At 34.4% G+C, this 18,445-nt stretch overlaps 1 protein-coding gene across 1 annotated transcript in view; it reads right to left on the minus strand.

The window, feature by feature from the left end:
- Positions 1-6,974: 6,974 nt before the first annotated feature.
- Positions 6,975-18,445, minus strand: part of LOC129219025 (myosin heavy chain, clone 203-like) — an 86,730-nt gene continuing 75,259 nt past the window's right edge. The window contains exons 10-11 of the mRNA XM_054853344.1: positions 15,580-15,708; positions 6,975-7,088 (exon numbers count right to left, since the gene is read on the minus strand). Of these exons, the coding sequence (XP_054709319.1) occupies positions 15,625-15,708 (84 nt within the window). The 3' untranslated portion in view covers positions 6,975-7,088; positions 15,580-15,624. The remainder of the gene's footprint in view (positions 7,089-15,579; positions 15,709-18,445) is intronic.

Raw genomic sequence — 18,445 nt, forward strand, 5'->3', positions numbered from 1 at the left:
ATGGGGGAATGTGGGGCAAAGTGAAAGAGTTAACATACTTATACTTTTTAAAAAATGAACAAGTTTAAAATTTGTTCTGAAAATTATGGTTCATAAAGAAAGAATAATATATGACTTGCATTGAAACATTTATTTTTGATAGCAAAATTTGTGTATCTCCATAAAAAAAGGTGGAAATTTATCACATCTTTTTTTTTTATGGGATCATTTAATTAGTTTCATTTAATCGGACAAAATAGCCATTTCTGGGGAGTAACTTGATTTCTTTGCACTGAAGGCATTGCATTTAACTCCAAAATATTTTATTTTCGGGTAGTTTTTATTTCCTGGCATTGATTGACGAGGGTGTTCCGAAAATTTCAACACATGCCTACTATATTTTCATAGTAAGTTTGTGCCTAAACAGTAAAACACTGTGCTCTCCTTCAAATTTAGAACTTATGCGATTATTAGACAAGGTGACAAAGTAAATTTACATTTTCCTATGTTCTGAAGAAGAGATTGGCATTGCAGAGCTATCAAGCAGATCACACCATTAAAAACTAACCAGGTTAGTTTGCCCCAACCATAGCAAAAAATGATTTTTGTTTATTTCAAAAATTCATTTCATTATGTAAAAAAAAATCAATTTGCAATTAAAAAGTTTAACTATTGTTTTTTAAAAAATGTGTAAAGCATAGGCTTTCAAGACTCCCTCCAATCAATGTGTACAGCATAAAAATGGATGTTACATTTTACTATCTTTAAAATTCGCAACTAAGTATTCAGAAATAAGTGCATAGTAATAAATTTCGCCCTGCACTCTCTTTACATATAGAGCTTTTCTTACCCTTTGTATTTCATAGTGTCATATTTTATGAGTCAAGCAGCAGTAAAGGATTGTATGCAGTGGCGTAGCCAGGATTTTATTTCGGAGGGGGTCCAATCAGTGGCGTAGCGAGATTTTCATTTCGGCGGGGGGGGGGGGGGCTAAGGAAATTTAACGAATTAAAATGCAGATCTTCTAAAAAATAAGCAAAATATAATTTAGAAATGAAAAATTTATTTAACTGTAATTAGTGACAAGTAATAATTTTGAATGCATTTGAATTTAAAATAAGCAGCAAAATTTAATGCTAGGTTCCCCACTTCCCCAGGAAGCCCACGCAGGGACTACATTCCAAGAAATTTAGAGGGAACTAAACAAAGGAGAAGTGCCTTTTGCTAGATTTTAAACAGGTATATGTTCCCAGAATTTTTATCTACGAGTACTTCAAAGACACAAAGGCTCTACGCCTTACGTCGCCCCCTCATTTCGTGCCCCGCTAGTTGTCATGTCATAAGATGAAATATATCCAAAATAAGGAGATTCGCATTTGAGAAACAATTTCTCCCAACATTGAACATTTTCGCCTATTTTTGACACATTCATTGTGACAGTCCGATTTCCCGTTCGCGTAGGGATACTTCCAGATACTTCTCTGGTGGAAAGCTCGTTACGTCACTTCCTTCGATCCTTCAGCCGAAGTTGATGTATCGTCCACCCTTTCAATACTTGCGGTTTGCGGTGTACGCGCGTTGTTTATCTTCTTTTTTCTGTGTCTACTTGTTTTTTTATATTATTATTTTTCTCTTATTTTTTTTCTGTAAAGTTTTTATTTATTTTCTTTTTTCTTTATTTATTACCTTTATTGTTTTAATTTTTTAATTCGTTTTTTAGTATTCCGTACTTTTTTACTTACTCACAAGCCTCCTGTAGGAGCCCCTGGCACCTTCTAAAAATGTGGTGCTGTCTACAATGGCTCCGCTGCCGACAGTCCCTTCCCTGATTATCCCAAGGTGTCACTTTCCTTTCGCTATATGGCCCAGGGCCTTGATATGGCCTTCCCTCAAAACCATTCCTACAAATGAGAGTGGGACGATTTCGAGAAAGGTTCATAATGGCTACTCATCATTGTTGACGAATGAAACTTTCCCGTGGTTCCCTCTGGTGTTGCATGGATTTCTCCGATGCAGGCTGCTTCCCTCAAGGGTGTACACTGATCGGAGAAAGCCATGGGTGTTGAGAAAAAGATAAGCAAACCAAACCAGGGCCTGAAACCAAACTACTTTTGCTCTCCCAAGTCAGCGTTCCTGTACACAGGCGCGAAAAGCTTATCGGCTATCATCAAGGGAAGCGCTAATGAGGTGGGGTACTAATCGATTGTTTAATCTGTCGCCGTGTGCGAGGTGACCCTGGGTGGTCCGTCTATGGGCAAGGCCTTTCCAAAAGGAAAAAAAGCTTTCTTTCGATAAGTACGAGTCAGCGGTTTTAATGAAGACGAGGGGCTTCCTAAGGTTTTACAAAGATTTGAAAACCATTTACAAAAATGAGTGAACCAATCTTGGATTTTCCTATGTCGCCCAGTGGTTTGATCTTGCATCTTCTAGGCGACAGAATTTTTTCACTACGCGACATTGGTGTCGCGTAGTCCCTATGTTAAAAAATGCTCTGCTAGGAAAGGCTCAAATTTTTCAACGTGAACGTTTTTGGTTGTGTGTCACCAATGTCGGTACCCTTGTTGGTAAAAAGGTCTCCTTTGTCACTCCTAAAAACCCTTTTTTCAGTGAGTTCTGAACTGTGAATTTAACAACTTTACTTCTGGAAAGAGCTATGGAACCAATCGCATAAAATGTCTCCAGTGACCCAAGCAGAATATTGTTGGAATTCTATGTTCACATACAACATAAAAAACTTTTTTATGGGGGGTGGAGGGGGGGGCAGGGCCGAATTTAAACTTAATATGGCCCTAAGCTATTTCAGGGATGTGGGGCCCCTTTTGTAGTCCAGACAACTTTTCTGTCAGTGGCAAAAGAGGTCATGTTTAAGTGGTTCTTTTTAAAATTATTATTTTGCCCTACTAAGTTTTGTTTTTTCCTCTATAATACATAGAAACATGCTCTCTTTTCACTATTTGCGTTGTTTTAATGTGTTTGTCTGCTGTCCTTTTTGGATTGCTCTTAAGAAGGGGAATAATATCAAGAGAGTGCTGCAAGGCTCCCCAGTTTAAGGAGATCCAGGAGTTTCTCGCCGGAAGAAAAATTTGAAACATAAATAAAGATCAGTATTTTAACGCCTTATAAAGTGGGATTAAAATCAAAAATATCCGGAAAAAAAATAGGCAAACAAAACGTTTTAAAGGTTCTGTACTCTATTGAAAATTGAGATAATACACATTAGCAATTTTTTTTTGAGGTCGACAGAGAGATAGAGCAAGGGAGGAGAAAGGATATTGCATAGTTACCTGCTCACATGGGCTTTTGATAGTTAGTTTTTGATCATACTTCTGACCCATCGACAAATACGACGATTAATCAAATATTAAATGATTAATAGCATATATGCAAAATTTTAAGAGGGGGCTCAAAAAATTTCCCCATGGTTTAGCAGAATATTTTCCCCATGGAAACCGATTTCAGTACAGATTAGAGGTATTCAAATTTGACATTTTTAATAACTTATTCATTAATGGTTGGAAAAGATATTTTTATACATTTTTGCAAAGAAAAAAGCACTAAAAGCAAGGAAGTTCTCATTTCTAGGGGGGGGGGGCTAGAGTCCCCACTTGCCCCCCTATATGGCCGTTAGAGTGGTCACAAAAAATCGATTTTCGAATTTCTTCCGCGGCACCCCCCTAAAATGTGCCAATGGACTAGAAAACATGTGATTTGCAAAGTTTCAGCTTACTCCGATAATATTAACCCGTGCCGCAAAGAAGCTAAAGTTACGAAAAACAGCGATTTTTAGCACAAAATCGTAGTTTTTCTTCTTTCAAACCAAAACTTTTCATCCTAGAAACTTCGTTCTGGTCTCATTTTATAGGAAATTTTATTCTCGTGATGAGATGTTTAATGCATTTTTAAAAATAAAAAGTTACAGAATGGTTCTTGGCATTATTATTTAGATCAGGTCATGGAAGATATCATCAATAAGGAATTTTCATGCAAAGACCTAAAAACATTACAATATTCAATTACATTTATTTGCTCTTTGTTAATTTTAATCTATCCCTTAAAAAGACTTCATTTGGAGGTATTTTAAAAATTAAATACAACAAATTGCTGATTTAAAATAAAGAAACTAAGCTGTTTAGAAGAGAAAGCAAAGAGTTTAAACTACAAAAAAGAAAAAAAATCTAATGCATTTTATTACTTACACTGTTAAATGACATACACTGAAAAGACATACGTCATTATGTTATTACTTTTCATTGACAAATTAAAGTGGTAATGGCTTCGATATGGTAGATTTTGATGAATGTGAAAAAATGTGCATGAATTCAGACATAACTTGTAATAGAAATAAGTTAGTTAGAAATTAGTTTTACACCTCTTTCAGCTGTGACATTGACAACACTTAAACTGTTTACTATCTTTTTAGCTTTAATATAATATTGGTTTCTACACTATTCATCAAAATCAGTATTTAAAAACTTTATCAATTTCGAATCTCTTTTAACAAATTGAATCTCTTAAATAGTTTAAGGAGAAATGAAAAAATCAACTTTGTCCAATAAAGTAAGCTTCTTTCAGATTGAGCTGTTCTTTTGTATCCTTATCTTTATTAACTGCTACTAATTTTGCAGCCTCACTTGTTTTGATCTTTCTTTTTCTTTTTTTTAAGTATCATCAAAAAGGGAAATGCAACCTTCTCCGAGTTCAGGACCACAGATGGTTAATCATTTTAGTAGTTCTGTGCCTACGTCATCTTCATAAGCACTCTAGTATTGAGCCAAGGATTTTACTAACTATAGATATTGGTTGGGGGCCAAAGCTGGATTGCAGACATAAACCGTATTTTTCCGCAAATATCGATGATGAACAACCAAATATCTTCAATGCCTTTTATCTCTAAATCGATTAAGGAAATCTGACCCATGAAAAGATATATTTTTAAAGAGTATATGAGGCAGTGAGAAGCAAAGGGATGTGATTGACATAATTAAAATTTTGGAGATAATCAGAACAAATAATAGGAGAACCTCTACACTGCTTGGGGGCAAGATATGGTACTAGTAGCTCTGGTAGGAGCTGTTATATAGCATGATTTTGAAAAAAAGTTCAATGAAAGCCTAGGATCTGAACTCTCAATGCATTTTATAAAGAACTTTAAAAAGTCCACTTACATGCCTTTGCTTCTCACTACCTCATATGACCTTTGTCATCCATCTGGTGCGATGAATAGCGCCAGGCACTCGAAAAGTAACGTTGTTTGGAAAAAGACTCGATAAACAAGTTAGGCAAAGATGAATGAATTGCTTGTAGTCATGCCTAGGCTGCCCCTGATTTTATTTCTCAAAAAGAAAGCTTGACAGGATTGCTTATTTTGTTTTCAAACTTCTATACTTGCTTTGGAATGCTTTTTATCTATACCACTCATCTTGAAATTCTTCAAAAACATCTGGTTGAGGACTAGTGGACGTACCTATTTTGCAAATCAAATCTTCTTTTAAACCAACTTCTAAAATGTGGTAGAGATTTGCTAAATACAAAAACTTTTTTTGTAACAACTGTATTCACAAAACGCAGTTTTGCACTGCAGAAGCCCTAACAAGTCCCCGTCTAAGAACACAGACCACTTTCCTGGGAATCGTAAATTTTCCTTTCTCTAGGGGGTCGAATGCCCTTACAAGACTGGATTTTTTAAGCTATTGCTTAGCTCTGACCACCGAGGATTAAAGCAACGTTCCGTATTTATGGCTTCTAAAGCTAATTTCAAAAATTTTACATGCAGTTGTTTGTTTTAGCTTTGAGTTTTAGAGACATAACTATTGTACAGTGAAATTCTGTTAAAACGAACTTCGAATTACCAGAACTTTTAGTTGTAACGAGGTTTTAGTAGTAATGAAATTCAAACAACGTAATGGAAATCAAATCAGGGCTGAAAATTTCTTTCGTTAAATCATATATTTCGTTGTATCGGTATTCGTTGTAACGGGGTTTTGCTGTATACATTTCTGATAATATTGCTGTTTTTGCTCAGATTACTTAGCATTGTAAGGGGGTTACAACCATTAACCAAAATAACTAATACAATTTATTTTTTAATGATTCATTCTTTTTACACGATTTTGAGGATATTAGCTACGACCTGACTTGGAAAATCCTGAATAATGTTCAATCAATTTTTACAAGAATTTAAATGAAATTAGACTTAAAGAGAATAAAATTCCCTATAAAATGAAACCAGAACGAAGTTTCTCGAATGAATAGTTTTGGTTTTACAGATGAAAAACTGCGATTTTTTGCTAAAAATTATTATTTTTTGTAACTTTAGCCACTTTGCGGCACGTGTGATTATCATTGAAATGACTTGAAACTTTGCAAATCACATTTTCCAGTCTATTGGCACATTTTAGGTGGGTGCTGCAAAAGATAAGTTGAAAAAAGGTTTTCCTCATGTACCTTGTGACCACCCTAATGGGTGTCCTTGATCAATACTAAAAAGTGCTTTAAAAGAAATGGTTTACACATTTAGAAAATTGATAACAAGAGCACACACAGAATTAAACATATTTTGGCATTCCTCCTCCCTACCAACTCCAATTTGTTAGAAATTTTAAAATTCAAGGTCTGTAGCCAAACTTTTACAAATATTAAAGTACTTGAAAATAAAATTGATTTTTTCAAGTATTTTCATTTCTTTAGGAACAAATTACGCATTTTTTGGGAGTTAGGGATCCCCATAAAACAGGAGTCCTCAGTTATAGCTTGTTCAGCTTATGCGTGAATCCGGCCCGGGGGGAGGGGGGGGCGACACCCCAGATTATCTCCCTGGGCTACAGCTGTGCTGGGCATGCCTCTGCTATATCTCATTTTCAAGTTTTGATGCTTGAAAAGTACTAAATGAAGAAATGATTAGTATACGTGAACAGAAGTAAGACAAAATACATTTTTTAAAAGAAGAATAACAAATATATAACTAAAAGCTTTATTTAAACATACACAAAATATGGCTTCAATCAATCCTGGGGGAAAATAAATTAATTGCACTTTCTTTCAAAGAATAAAGACCTTGATAAAAACATAAAACATTCACCAGCTCATAGTAAAATCTCCAAGTAATACACCTGGAAAAAAAAAAACAGAAGCTATCTTCAAAAAACAAAGTACAATATACATACAGGTAGTTATCTAAACAATAGAAACACCTGTGAATAAAAGTGACATTTTTTAATGCACTTTGTAGGTAATAAAGAATATAAAACTAGATATCTGTTTTTTTTCTTTATAACTAGCAATGTATATACTCTGGTGGTTTATGGTGGCTTATTTGAAGTTTTGGAAGTTTTTTCAGGTGCGTGAAATGTTGGACCTCTCAAATTTTAAAAGAGGCCAAATTGTTGGAGTGCGCCTAGCTTGAGCAAGTGTAACTGAAACATCAACCTTTTGGTGTTTCTAGAGGTACAGTATCTAAAGTCATGACAGCATACACCTAGCGTAGTAAGGCAAGCTCGGCAAAACAAAATAGTGGGCGGAAAGAGAAGCTCAGTAAAAGAAACCGACGGTTATTGAAGCAGATTGTAACATCTAAAAAGCCAACAACAGCAGCAAAAGTGACCACAAAACTCAATCACTATCTGGATTCATCAGTGTGAGTGATTACAGTTAGAAGGCACAATTATAAACAGAATATTTACGGCAGAGTAGTAATTCCCAAAACACTTGTCACAGATGTTAATGCTAAAAGTCGTCTACAGTGGTGCTGAACTCAAAAATACTGGTTGATTGATGAGTGAAAGAGAGTAATTTAGTCTGACAAATTGTCTTAAACTCTTTTCCCTACTACAGGATGGGTACATATTTGGAGAACACTAGCATAAACGTATGATTGTGATTTTCTCCTTCTAACTTTAAAGCATGGAGGAGGATATGTCATTATAAGGGCAGCCATGTCGTGGTTTATTGCTGGACCAGTCGTAGCTCTGAAAGGAAGGATCACTGGGGACAAGTAGAGACATTTTAGCTGACAGATCTATCCCATGATGCAAACTTTGTTTCCTGAAGGAGATGAAATTTTCAAAGATGATAATGCCCCACCTATCCATGCAGTGGGACTTGTCCAATCATGGTTTGATGAACACAAGGATGCAGTTAAACATCAGCATTGGGCAGCACTGTCACCTGACCTTAATATAATTGAACCATTATGGTCTATTTTAGAGCAATTCATATGCTCCACCAGCGTCTTGCTTAGAGCTTTTACAATATCTCCATAAAGAATGGTACAATATTCCTCTGAACACTATTCAACACTTGTAGGAATCAATTTCTCAGCGAATGCAAGCTGTATTACATGCCAAAGGTGGTCCTACACCATAATGATAAAGAACTTTTTTATAAATCTCAAGTGTTTCCATTATTTTGTTAACTACCTGTATATAAATACACTTGTAAACTTCATATTTGATTGAAACATAAAGAAAATATCTATGTACAGGGTGATTAAACTTTAAATGTCACTTTCAAAATACTATGAAAAAAAAAAAAACACTGGTCAGAAATGACTTCATATTTCAACTGGATATACATGAAGGAAAAACTGGTATGGTATAAAAAAAAATTTGTGTATTAAGAGATGGCTCTGTCAGATGTATTATAAGCAAATTAAAAGAGCCTCATGCACACAATGTATCTCATTTGTTTTTATAAAACTGAGGGACAAGGCATTCTTCTCATATTGCATCTGAGCAGTTTGACAAAAGTTTCCTATTGAAGAATTGCACTCTGCTTCAGAAGCCCTGTAACAAGAATGGCGATTGACAGCCGACAGCTTTAAGAAGTTACGGTCATAAAAGGGTATGAAAAAGAATATGGTAAACGATCTGCCAAATGTCTGAAAAAAATTATTGAGACACGGATTATTTTGAAGTGAAACATGAAAAAGGGTAGAGATCAATTGCTTCAATGTCAGTAGCAGTGGCCATAGCAAAACAGGAAGGACATTTTTTCTCATGCCATACATTCTGCAAATAGATGCATTTCAAATTTGAAGTCATTCTGACCAGTGATTTTTATACAAAAGCATTTTGAAAGGAGGACTAAGTTGACACAAGTGACTGCATGTGCTTTGTAATACTCTAAACCTAAGTCTTAGATGCATAGATTTGTTATATTACATTTTAACTTTCAAGTGATTAAAACAAAACAAGCTGATAACTACCACTCCCAACAAGTATGATTACAGCTAGAGGGTAAAGGGGACAATTGTCCCCATTGAAAACATTTTGCCAACCTATTGGGGATATATATATACATATGACCGCCGATAGAGGGTGCTACTGTTGCTGGGGTGATATTTTGCTGCTCCTGAGATAAGTGATTTTTTACTGTAATTGTTTATTTTACTGCTTTAATTTCAATATTTTTATTGTATTTTATCATATAATTAAGTATTTTTGTGCTTTTAAGTCTTCTTTTTGATTTACTTGCTTTCTTAAAGTGTTTTTCTATTCCTTGTCGCTCAGCCTAAAATGTGCTAATTTCTTGTTGTTAAGCCTGAGTGCTCTGTTAAGTGTGTAACTTGTTTATTTTAATTTACTGCTTGTCTTAGGATTTTGAAATTTTTGTACCTTTTACTTCTAATGCTTTCTAGTTCTAATAATTAGTTTTATTTCTTCAATTTTGCATTTTTGTATTGAATTTTAAGTGTATCATTTTGAGCTAGTATGGGGGTTATATGCATAATGAAGGAGGTTAAAAGTGGTAAAGGGGACAAGTGGATTTCTTGTGACCTATGTCAGATGTTCTGCTTGTTTAAGGGGAAGGATGAGTCTGAGAAGGATTTCATTTGCACTAACTGTGTTGAGTTCTCAGAAATCAGAGTTAGGATGCTTACTTTGGAGGGTGAGTTAGCATTAGGCTGTAGGAGTGTAGATGGGGTAAACTCTCCAGAGGGAAAGGGGGAAGTTAGTAAAAAGGAGGTGGGCATCAGCTGTGTATTAGATAGTGGGAATATTCCAGAGGTAAAGGAGGAAGTTAGTAAAAAGGAGGTGGGCATTAGCTGTGTGTTAGATAGTGGGAATATTCCAGAGGTAAAGGGGAAAGTTATTGCTGAGGCAACAGACTGGGAAACAAAGGGTATAATTTTGGGAGATTCAATGGTGCGTGAGGTGGGAAACTCTATAGGCAGAGTTAGACGTAAGGTGGCTAGATGTTGTTTGTCAGGGGCTCGGGTGAGAGATGTAAATAGGGTTGCTGAAAAGAAGGGGGTATTTAATAAAGAGGATGTAGTTACTTTGTGGGCGGGAACTAACGATGTAGGCCATAGTAACAACGATGAGTTTACAAAGGAATGGGATTCCCTGTTGGACAAAGCAACCAACTGTTCAGCAAATGTCCAAGTGGTTGGTTTGCTTCCTAGGTATGGAGTGCATAAAAGCTGGTTAAACCAACAAGCTAGGTGTATGAACCTGGTACTCAAGGAAATTTGCGTTAAGCGTAGTATCAGGTTTATTGATGTGTGGAGTAAATGTAAACGCGATTGGATTGCTAGGGATGGCCTGCATCTGAGCTCTACGGGGGTCAAAATGGTTAGTGGTTTGGTTTTAGAGGATTCAGAATCAAAAAACTAAGTTGGAATGGGGGGGCATGCTTTAAGGAGTAGAATTCGAATGGGTACTAACTATTGGGATTTTAGTAGAAACGGAAATATGGTGGCTAGTAAGAGAAAAGGTTTTAACAGTTGAGATTCAAATAATCACGCAGCATTAAATAAAGGTAAGATGGGCTTACTTAAGGTTTTTTATACAAATGTTCGTAGTATTAGGAACAAGATGGAAGAATTGAAAAGCATAACAATAGACGAGAGGTTGGATATTATTGGAGTTACCGAGACATGGGATACCGAAAGTGATGATGATTTATTATCTATTGCTGGGTACAATTTGTTCAGACAAGATAGAGTAGGTAAAAGAGGTGGTGGGGTTTTATTTTATGTCAGAGACACTTTAACTTGCAATGAATTGGTAATTAATGATAAACCTAATGAGATTGATATGATTTGGCTGGAGTTGATGAACAATAAGGGCAATAAACTACGTTTAGGGAACATTTATAGGCCACTCAACTTAAGCCAGGGTCAAGATGAACAGTTGTTTAGTATTATTAGTGACAGTTCAAGCAAGGGGTCAGTCATTATAATGGGAGATTTTAATTTTCCAGGAATTGATTGGAATAATTTTTACCATAGTAATAGCAGAGAAGAAGAATTTTTGAAAATAATTGGTGACTGTTTTTTAGATCAAATTGTAACTCAGGGTACTCGACAGGACGTGATTTTGGATCTAGTTTTCTGTGATATGGAAGGTTCTGTTCAGGGGTTATGTGTAGGGGAACACATTGGAGACAGTGACCACAAGAGTATTAGGTTTGGGATTAAATTTGACACGCACAAAGTAGAGAGTTTTAGGTTCGTGCCCAATTTCAGAAATACTGATTTTGTGGCACTTAGGCAGAGTTTGAAAGCAATTTTTTCTTCGGGATTGGACAGTAGCAATGTGAATCTTCAGCGGGCAGAGTTTAAGGAAAAGCTAGCGAAAACGGTTGGGGATCATGTTTCTTTTAGGAGAAAGGGTGTCAACACTAATATTTGGCCAATGTGGTTCTCCAGGGAAACTAAAGATGCTCTAAATTACAAGCAAGCTGCTTTTCATAGGTTTAGAGCAACTGGTCACAGTGCAGATAGGCTCCAATATTGTAAGGCAAGGCGTAAATTTAAGTATTTGGTACGGATTCAGAAAAGAGAGTTGGAGCAAAGACTGGCAGATAACATAAACAGGAATCCTAAGAGGTTTTTTGCATATGCTAATTTGGGGAAATTTCGAAATAGTCATATTGGGCCACTGGTTGATGAGCACGGAATTTTAATTCAGGACGATAGTGATAATGCTAATGTTCTTAATAACTTTTTTTCGAGTGTTTTTAACGATAACTGTATCTCAACAGTTGACACCAACAAGACACAAGCTATAGTACAGCTTGAGGACTTCGTATTTTCCAGGGATGACGTTTTACTTCATTTGAAAAAAATTAAAGAGACTAAGGCTCCGGGACCTGATAATATTTATCCAAAAATTTTAGTTGAATGTGCGGAGGAATTAGCAGATGTAATCGTAAATATTTTCAATTCTTCTTATAACTCGGGGACGGTGCCAGAGGACTGGAAGCTGGCTAACATTACACCGCTCTTCAAGAAAGGGTCTAAAGGGAGTGCGGGAAATTATAGACCTGTGAGTCTAACTTCGGTGGTTTGCAAAATTTTTGAAACATTGATAAAAATTAAGATAGTAAATTTTCTAGAGACTAATAATCTATTGACTAGTTTTCAGTACGGTTTCAGGAAAGGTAAATCTTGTGCAACTAATTTATTACATTTCTATGACAAAGTTACCATGGCTTTGGACAATAAGAAGCCTGTAGATGTTGTTTACATTGATTTTCAAAAAGCTTTCGATAAGGTACCGCATGTTGCTCTACTTAGCAAATTAGCTGATATTGGAATAGGAGGGAAAACTTTCATTTGGGTAAAAAACTGGCTGACCGGAAGGAAACAAAGGGTAGTTGTAAGGGGAAATTATTCTAATTGGAGTGATGTTTTAAGTGGGGTTCCTCAAGGATCAGTGTTAGGGCCTGTTTTGTTCATTGTTTTTATGAACGATATTCACAAAAATATTTCTGGGAACATGAATTGTTTTGCTGATGATGTCAAAGTTATGGGGACTGTAGAAAATGAAGAACAAGCAAAACAGCTGCAAGAGGATCTAGATCATATTACGGAGTGGGCTGATAAATGGGGTATGGCTGTTAATGTTGGGAAATGCCAAGTGCTACATTTAGGGCATGGAAATAAGCGTACAAGTTATTATTTGCAAGGTCCAGTCATTAGTCAGGCAGACAAAGTTACTGATCTGGGGGTCTTAATAAGTCAGGATTTAAAGTTTAGCCAACAATGCAGCATTGCTAGTTACAAGGCCAATAAGATGCTTGGGTTTATCAATAGATCTATTTCAAACAAATCTAAAGAAGTTCTTCTGCCCTTATATAGAAGTTTGGTAAGACCTCATTTGGAGTATGCTGTTCAGTTTTGGTCTCCTTATCTTAAGAAAGACATTAAGGCTAATAAATAAACTTTCTCATTTAGACTACAATTCCAGGCTTAGAAGGCTAAAAATGTATAGTCTTGAGCAAAGAAGAGACCGAGGGGACATGATTCAGTTGTTTAAATTTATTAAAATGAAAGATGATACGGGGCTGAAGTTCAGCACTGAAAACAGGACAAGGGGTCATTGTTTTAAGCTATTTAAATCTCAGGCTAACATGGATGTTAGGAAAAAATATTATTTTAGCAGGGTAGTGGAACCTTGGAACAGTTTACCGGAAGAGGTGGTAATGAGCGAGGGAGTGGATAGTTTTAAGAGAGCCATTGATCTTCACTGGGGATTGTAAATTGACTAGGACCAGTCTAGCTGGGCCCAGAGCCTGTTGCTGGTCGTCACTTTTGTATTTGTATATATATATATATATATATATATATATATATATATAAACATCAATAAAACAACAAACAGACAAGGTTACAACATAAATAAATGACAGAGATGAAGCCAGTACTCTACAGCAGTGGAAACTTCATCCTATGATCGAAAGACCACAAAATTTTATACAAAAACTAAATGTAGGATGAACTGCCCCAAAAAAGCTAACATTCAGGATTACATTGGGCTAAATGCACCACATGTGAAAAATGAATGTTGATTTTTGGAATTAAGACCTAAAACTAAGTACTGGGGTTTTTTCTGGAACATTAGAAGCCAAGGCTATCAATAATGTCCCTCCACTGTACCGCCAGCAAAAAATCAAAAGTCTTACCAATGTATGAGTCGGGGCGCAAATTCCAATCCATGATCATCAGTTTAATTTTTGTGAAAGTCGATAAAAATAAAATTAAAACAAAACCAATCAAATGAATAAAAAATAAATAAAAGGATCATCCAATAAAACAGGTCTAAAGACATTCCAGGTCGACCGAAAAACACAATTCATAAAACATCATCAACTGCAGTCCAATCACATGGTTTCCTCCAGAAAATTCATACACATGAACAGTTAGAAGGTTACAGTGAAGCAAAGTGTAGGTTAAAGGCTATGTTAGAGAAAATATTATTTACAAGATTAATTGGAAAATGGTTTTTAAGTAGTTCACTTTTAAGTAGATTAATTTCTTGGTTGAATGCTGTAATAACGTTGCAAATTCTGTTTTATTGGATGATTCTTTTATTTATTTTTTATTCATTTGGTTTTGTTTTAATTTTATTTTTATCAACTGGTACGAAAATTGAACTGATGATCATGGATTGGAATTTGCACCCGGACTTATAGGTAAGTTAAGAAAGAAAAGTTTTAATGTGATCTAAAACTTCAGGCACCAAATTTGACACCCAGGATTGGAAATCTAGGCTTCAAAGCAAAATTTTTGGTCACAAAATGTAACTAATGACCCCTTATTTCTAACACTTCTTCCACTTGAATCATCATGACATTTTATGAAAATTAAAGGTCCAAATCTATTCTGATTCTTGAAGCTGGTTCAAGAATTAGGCAAGCATTTTCTGTCATTTTAGTTCAAATTTTGAGTATAAGAATAATTTGCATTTATTTAATCAAGATTACAGGATGAAATTATAATTGCAAATTTACAGATTACCAATCATGATTGCATCACAGCTTATTATAGGGGTTTTAAATACTTTAACTAAGCTTATAAGTATACAAAGATGTAAATCAGTTACAGTTGATTACAATTATATAGTTATGATTACTCCAAGCCAGATTTGTATGCTTTAAATAAAAAAAGAATGAGCATTAATTACAAATACAAATGTGACGACCAGCAACAGGCTCTGGGCCCAGCTAGGCTGGTCCTAGTCAATTAATTAGTCCCCAATGAAGATCAATGGCCCTCTTAAAGCTATCCACTCCCTTGCTCATTACCGCCTCTTCCGGTAAGCTATTCCAAGTGCCCACGACCCTGCTAAAGTAGTAGTTTTTCCTGATTTCCAAGTTAGCCTGAGATTTAAATAGCTTAAAACAATGCCCCCTTGTCCTGCTTTCCCTGCAAAAATTTAATCCATTTACATCTTTCATTTTGATAAATTTAAATAACTGAATCATGTCCCCTCTGACTCTCCTTTGCTCCAGGCTATTCAACATGTTCTGATGAATAAAAAGCATTAATAGTTCAAATGTATTGAAACATAATACATAAGAGTTTAAGAAGCTGAATTTGACATTGTTTTTGTACTAGGTTAAAGTTTTCATTAAAAAAATATATTTTTTAGGTCCATAGAACGCCAAAAAAATATCCTGAATAATTTAAAAACAAAAAGTATGTTTTTATGTGTATATTGGTGAGAGTTTACTGTATTTCCATCAGTTTTAACTTATAGTTTTTAACAAAAGTTTAAACTTTTTAAGCAAAATATAATCTATGTGAAGTGATATCTAAAACAAAATATTACTGAATGAGAGCATAAGACGTTATTTTACGAAAAAACTGCTTACTTCAACTGCTGTTGATATAAAAGTTCTTACAAAAGAGAAATCACTTTAATTCTCATTATGCCTTATAGAACTACAATCTGTTGTTCTATTAAGAGTCTTAGCAGGAACACTGCATGATAATGCAATTAGCTAGAAAAAAAAAAAAAAAAACGAAATAAAACATAGCAATTTAAACTAGTAGGTATACATTTTTTACAGAAACAGTATTTTTTTTAGACAACAAAAAATATTTATTTAATGTTATCTTTCAAGGAAAATTTTGAGGATATGATTAACAAAGATTTTCAACCAACACATAAACATTTTCTTAAAAAACTAGAGCAATATTTAACAAAATTCATCTTTATGCAGGAAACAGAGTTTATGAAGTTGTAATTCTGCAATTAGAGTTGCATAAAAGAATTCATGAAATTTTTACAGAGGGAGCAAACGAGAAGAAGCTGTACTTGCTTAACTTTATACAAGGAGAATATATTGTATTAATTTAAGCATAATCTCTACATTTAGAGAAAAAGAAAAAGTTGCATTTCAAACTAAATTTGAATAATGAATTGATTTACAAAGAAGATAGTGAAAATAACAGTACATTAATATTTACTACTTTTGCATGAAGTTCATAAATTTCAGCAAAATTATTTCATAAATGTTAAAGTTTATATATTTTCAATACTACTATAATTTCAATTTACTTTCCACTTTTAATTTACAAAATGTAATAATACAAAACCCCCCATCTTCTGTTTTATGGCTTAACTTCTGCATTTCTAGCAATGCAATTATTACTGCTTCATTGTTACAAGAATGCAAGGATAATAAGAGTAAAAATAATAATAAAAGCTTTTTTATATTCAGAATACATGTATTCAAAACCAAAATGATGATCTAAAATGTAGGTTTTATGAGCTTTAGATTCAAATTTTTGTTAGTTTCAAAATTTCTATTATTAATTAAGTGGATTTTTACATTTTTCAATCTAATAAGCATTTGTATTTCAAATTTGAATAAATCTAATATTTGTTCCATCTTCTTAAAAAAAGTTAAAAAGTCACAGTTAATTAATCACTTTTCATCATTTCTATGAATTAAGCAAATAGTTTTAAAATATTAATAACAAAAGAAGAAGATAAAAGTATGACAAAATCTCGAAGAGAGAATTAATGCATGTGGCTTGGAAACAGAGGATCCTGGGCTGGAATAGCAGCTTACAAATAAATTTTGTATATGCAATAAATAAAATAAATACAATTCATTTAAAAAGAATAACTAATGATTTTTTCTAGCATAAAGTAAAGATAATAAACAATTTGGTAGAAAATAATTTTTGATAACTAAAATATTCATTTAACAGATTTTGCCCCTTCTTCTATCATTAAAGATCTGTTTCACAATAATAATATTGAAATATTGTTGCATGCATCTCTCCCAGAGTATCATTAAAAAAAAAATCTATACAAAAAAAATTTAAACTGTTCCATGCATCTCTCTTTGTCATGGGTGCAAGTTAGGTGTGTTCAATATGGAAAATATTTTCAGCCCCCGCCTGCATGCGGGCTTAAGGAGAAATTTATGTGTATAAATGTTGTAGATTTTAACAATGTGGATCTGTTTTGGAATCTGTGTTTGATTTGAATTTTAAGTTTTAAATTGTAATATTTAAGCGTTTTGATATCATAATTCCAAAAAATCTAAAAACCATCAATAATGAGGGGGGGGGGGAGCTCTCCTCAAGAATTTTTTCAAATTGAAGTCCAAAAAACGCTATGGTAGGCCATTTTGGTAAAGTTCAGGGAAAGGAGGGATTCAGGGACTCTTACATCAATTATTTCAAACTGATAGTCCCAAAATCACAATATTGAGCAACCTTCAAAAATATTAAAGAAAGGGGGGGGGGGCGCTCCAGGTTCTCCCCAAAATTGAAGTTTTAAAAATGAAATTGTACTAAATCTTTCATACCGTTTATACGCTTTTTGAATACACTATCCAAGGGATGGAGTTCAGGAACACTCCTTCAGCAATATTTCAAAATTGAAGTTCCAAAAACGCAATTTTAGACGATGTTGGATAATGTTAGAGGTAAAAGCGTTCATAGCTCCCCACCATTAGTTTTTTGCCAATCGTAAACATTTTTATTGCAGCAATAAAATTGATTAGAACATAAGATTTTCACTTTTGCAACATAAATCAGTTTTGATCGGAAAGTCTACCGAAGGTAGCACCAACAAACCAGAAAAGAAGGAAAGGTGGGGGATGGGTACGGCCGACTAATGGTAATGAACTGGCACCATTCCCTAGCAGTCTTCATTTGAAAAATAATTCTTTTATAAAATAGCAGGTGGTGAAATTAGCAATAAAACAAGCTGATGCCTTTCCTTTAACAACAGTTTAATGATATTTCCCCATTATTAGCAATTTTGATGTGATTCAATAGTTAACCCTCTAAATATCACCAGTGGCCAAATTGAAACCAGATTTTAAAATTTTTTAAAAAAAATCGTCGAATTTGTTGCCAAGTTGGCGACCAAAAGACTGGCGATATATCACCAAATGTCCGTCAAATTATAACACTACTTGAGTTTGCATCGAAATTAACAATGATTTCCCTTCAAAAAGGTGCAAAAGAAACACCCGACTGCAACCAAAAGGGGAGGTGCACAACTAGACCCTACTAGGAGTCTACATACCAAATTTCAACTTTCTAGGACATACCGTTCTTGAGTTACGCGACACATATACAAACACACGTACATATGCACATATATACGTCAAGAGAAAACTCGTTGTAATTAACTCGGGAGTAGTCAAAATGGATATTTCAGGCGTCTATACGTTCTTAGGTATATATGCACCTTCTGGTCGTGCGGTAAAA

Source organism: Uloborus diversus, chromosome 3 (assembly GCF_026930045.1).
Source record: "Uloborus diversus isolate 005 chromosome 3, Udiv.v.3.1, whole genome shotgun sequence".
Classification (NCBI taxonomy): domain Eukaryota; kingdom Metazoa; phylum Arthropoda; class Arachnida; order Araneae; family Uloboridae; genus Uloborus; species Uloborus diversus.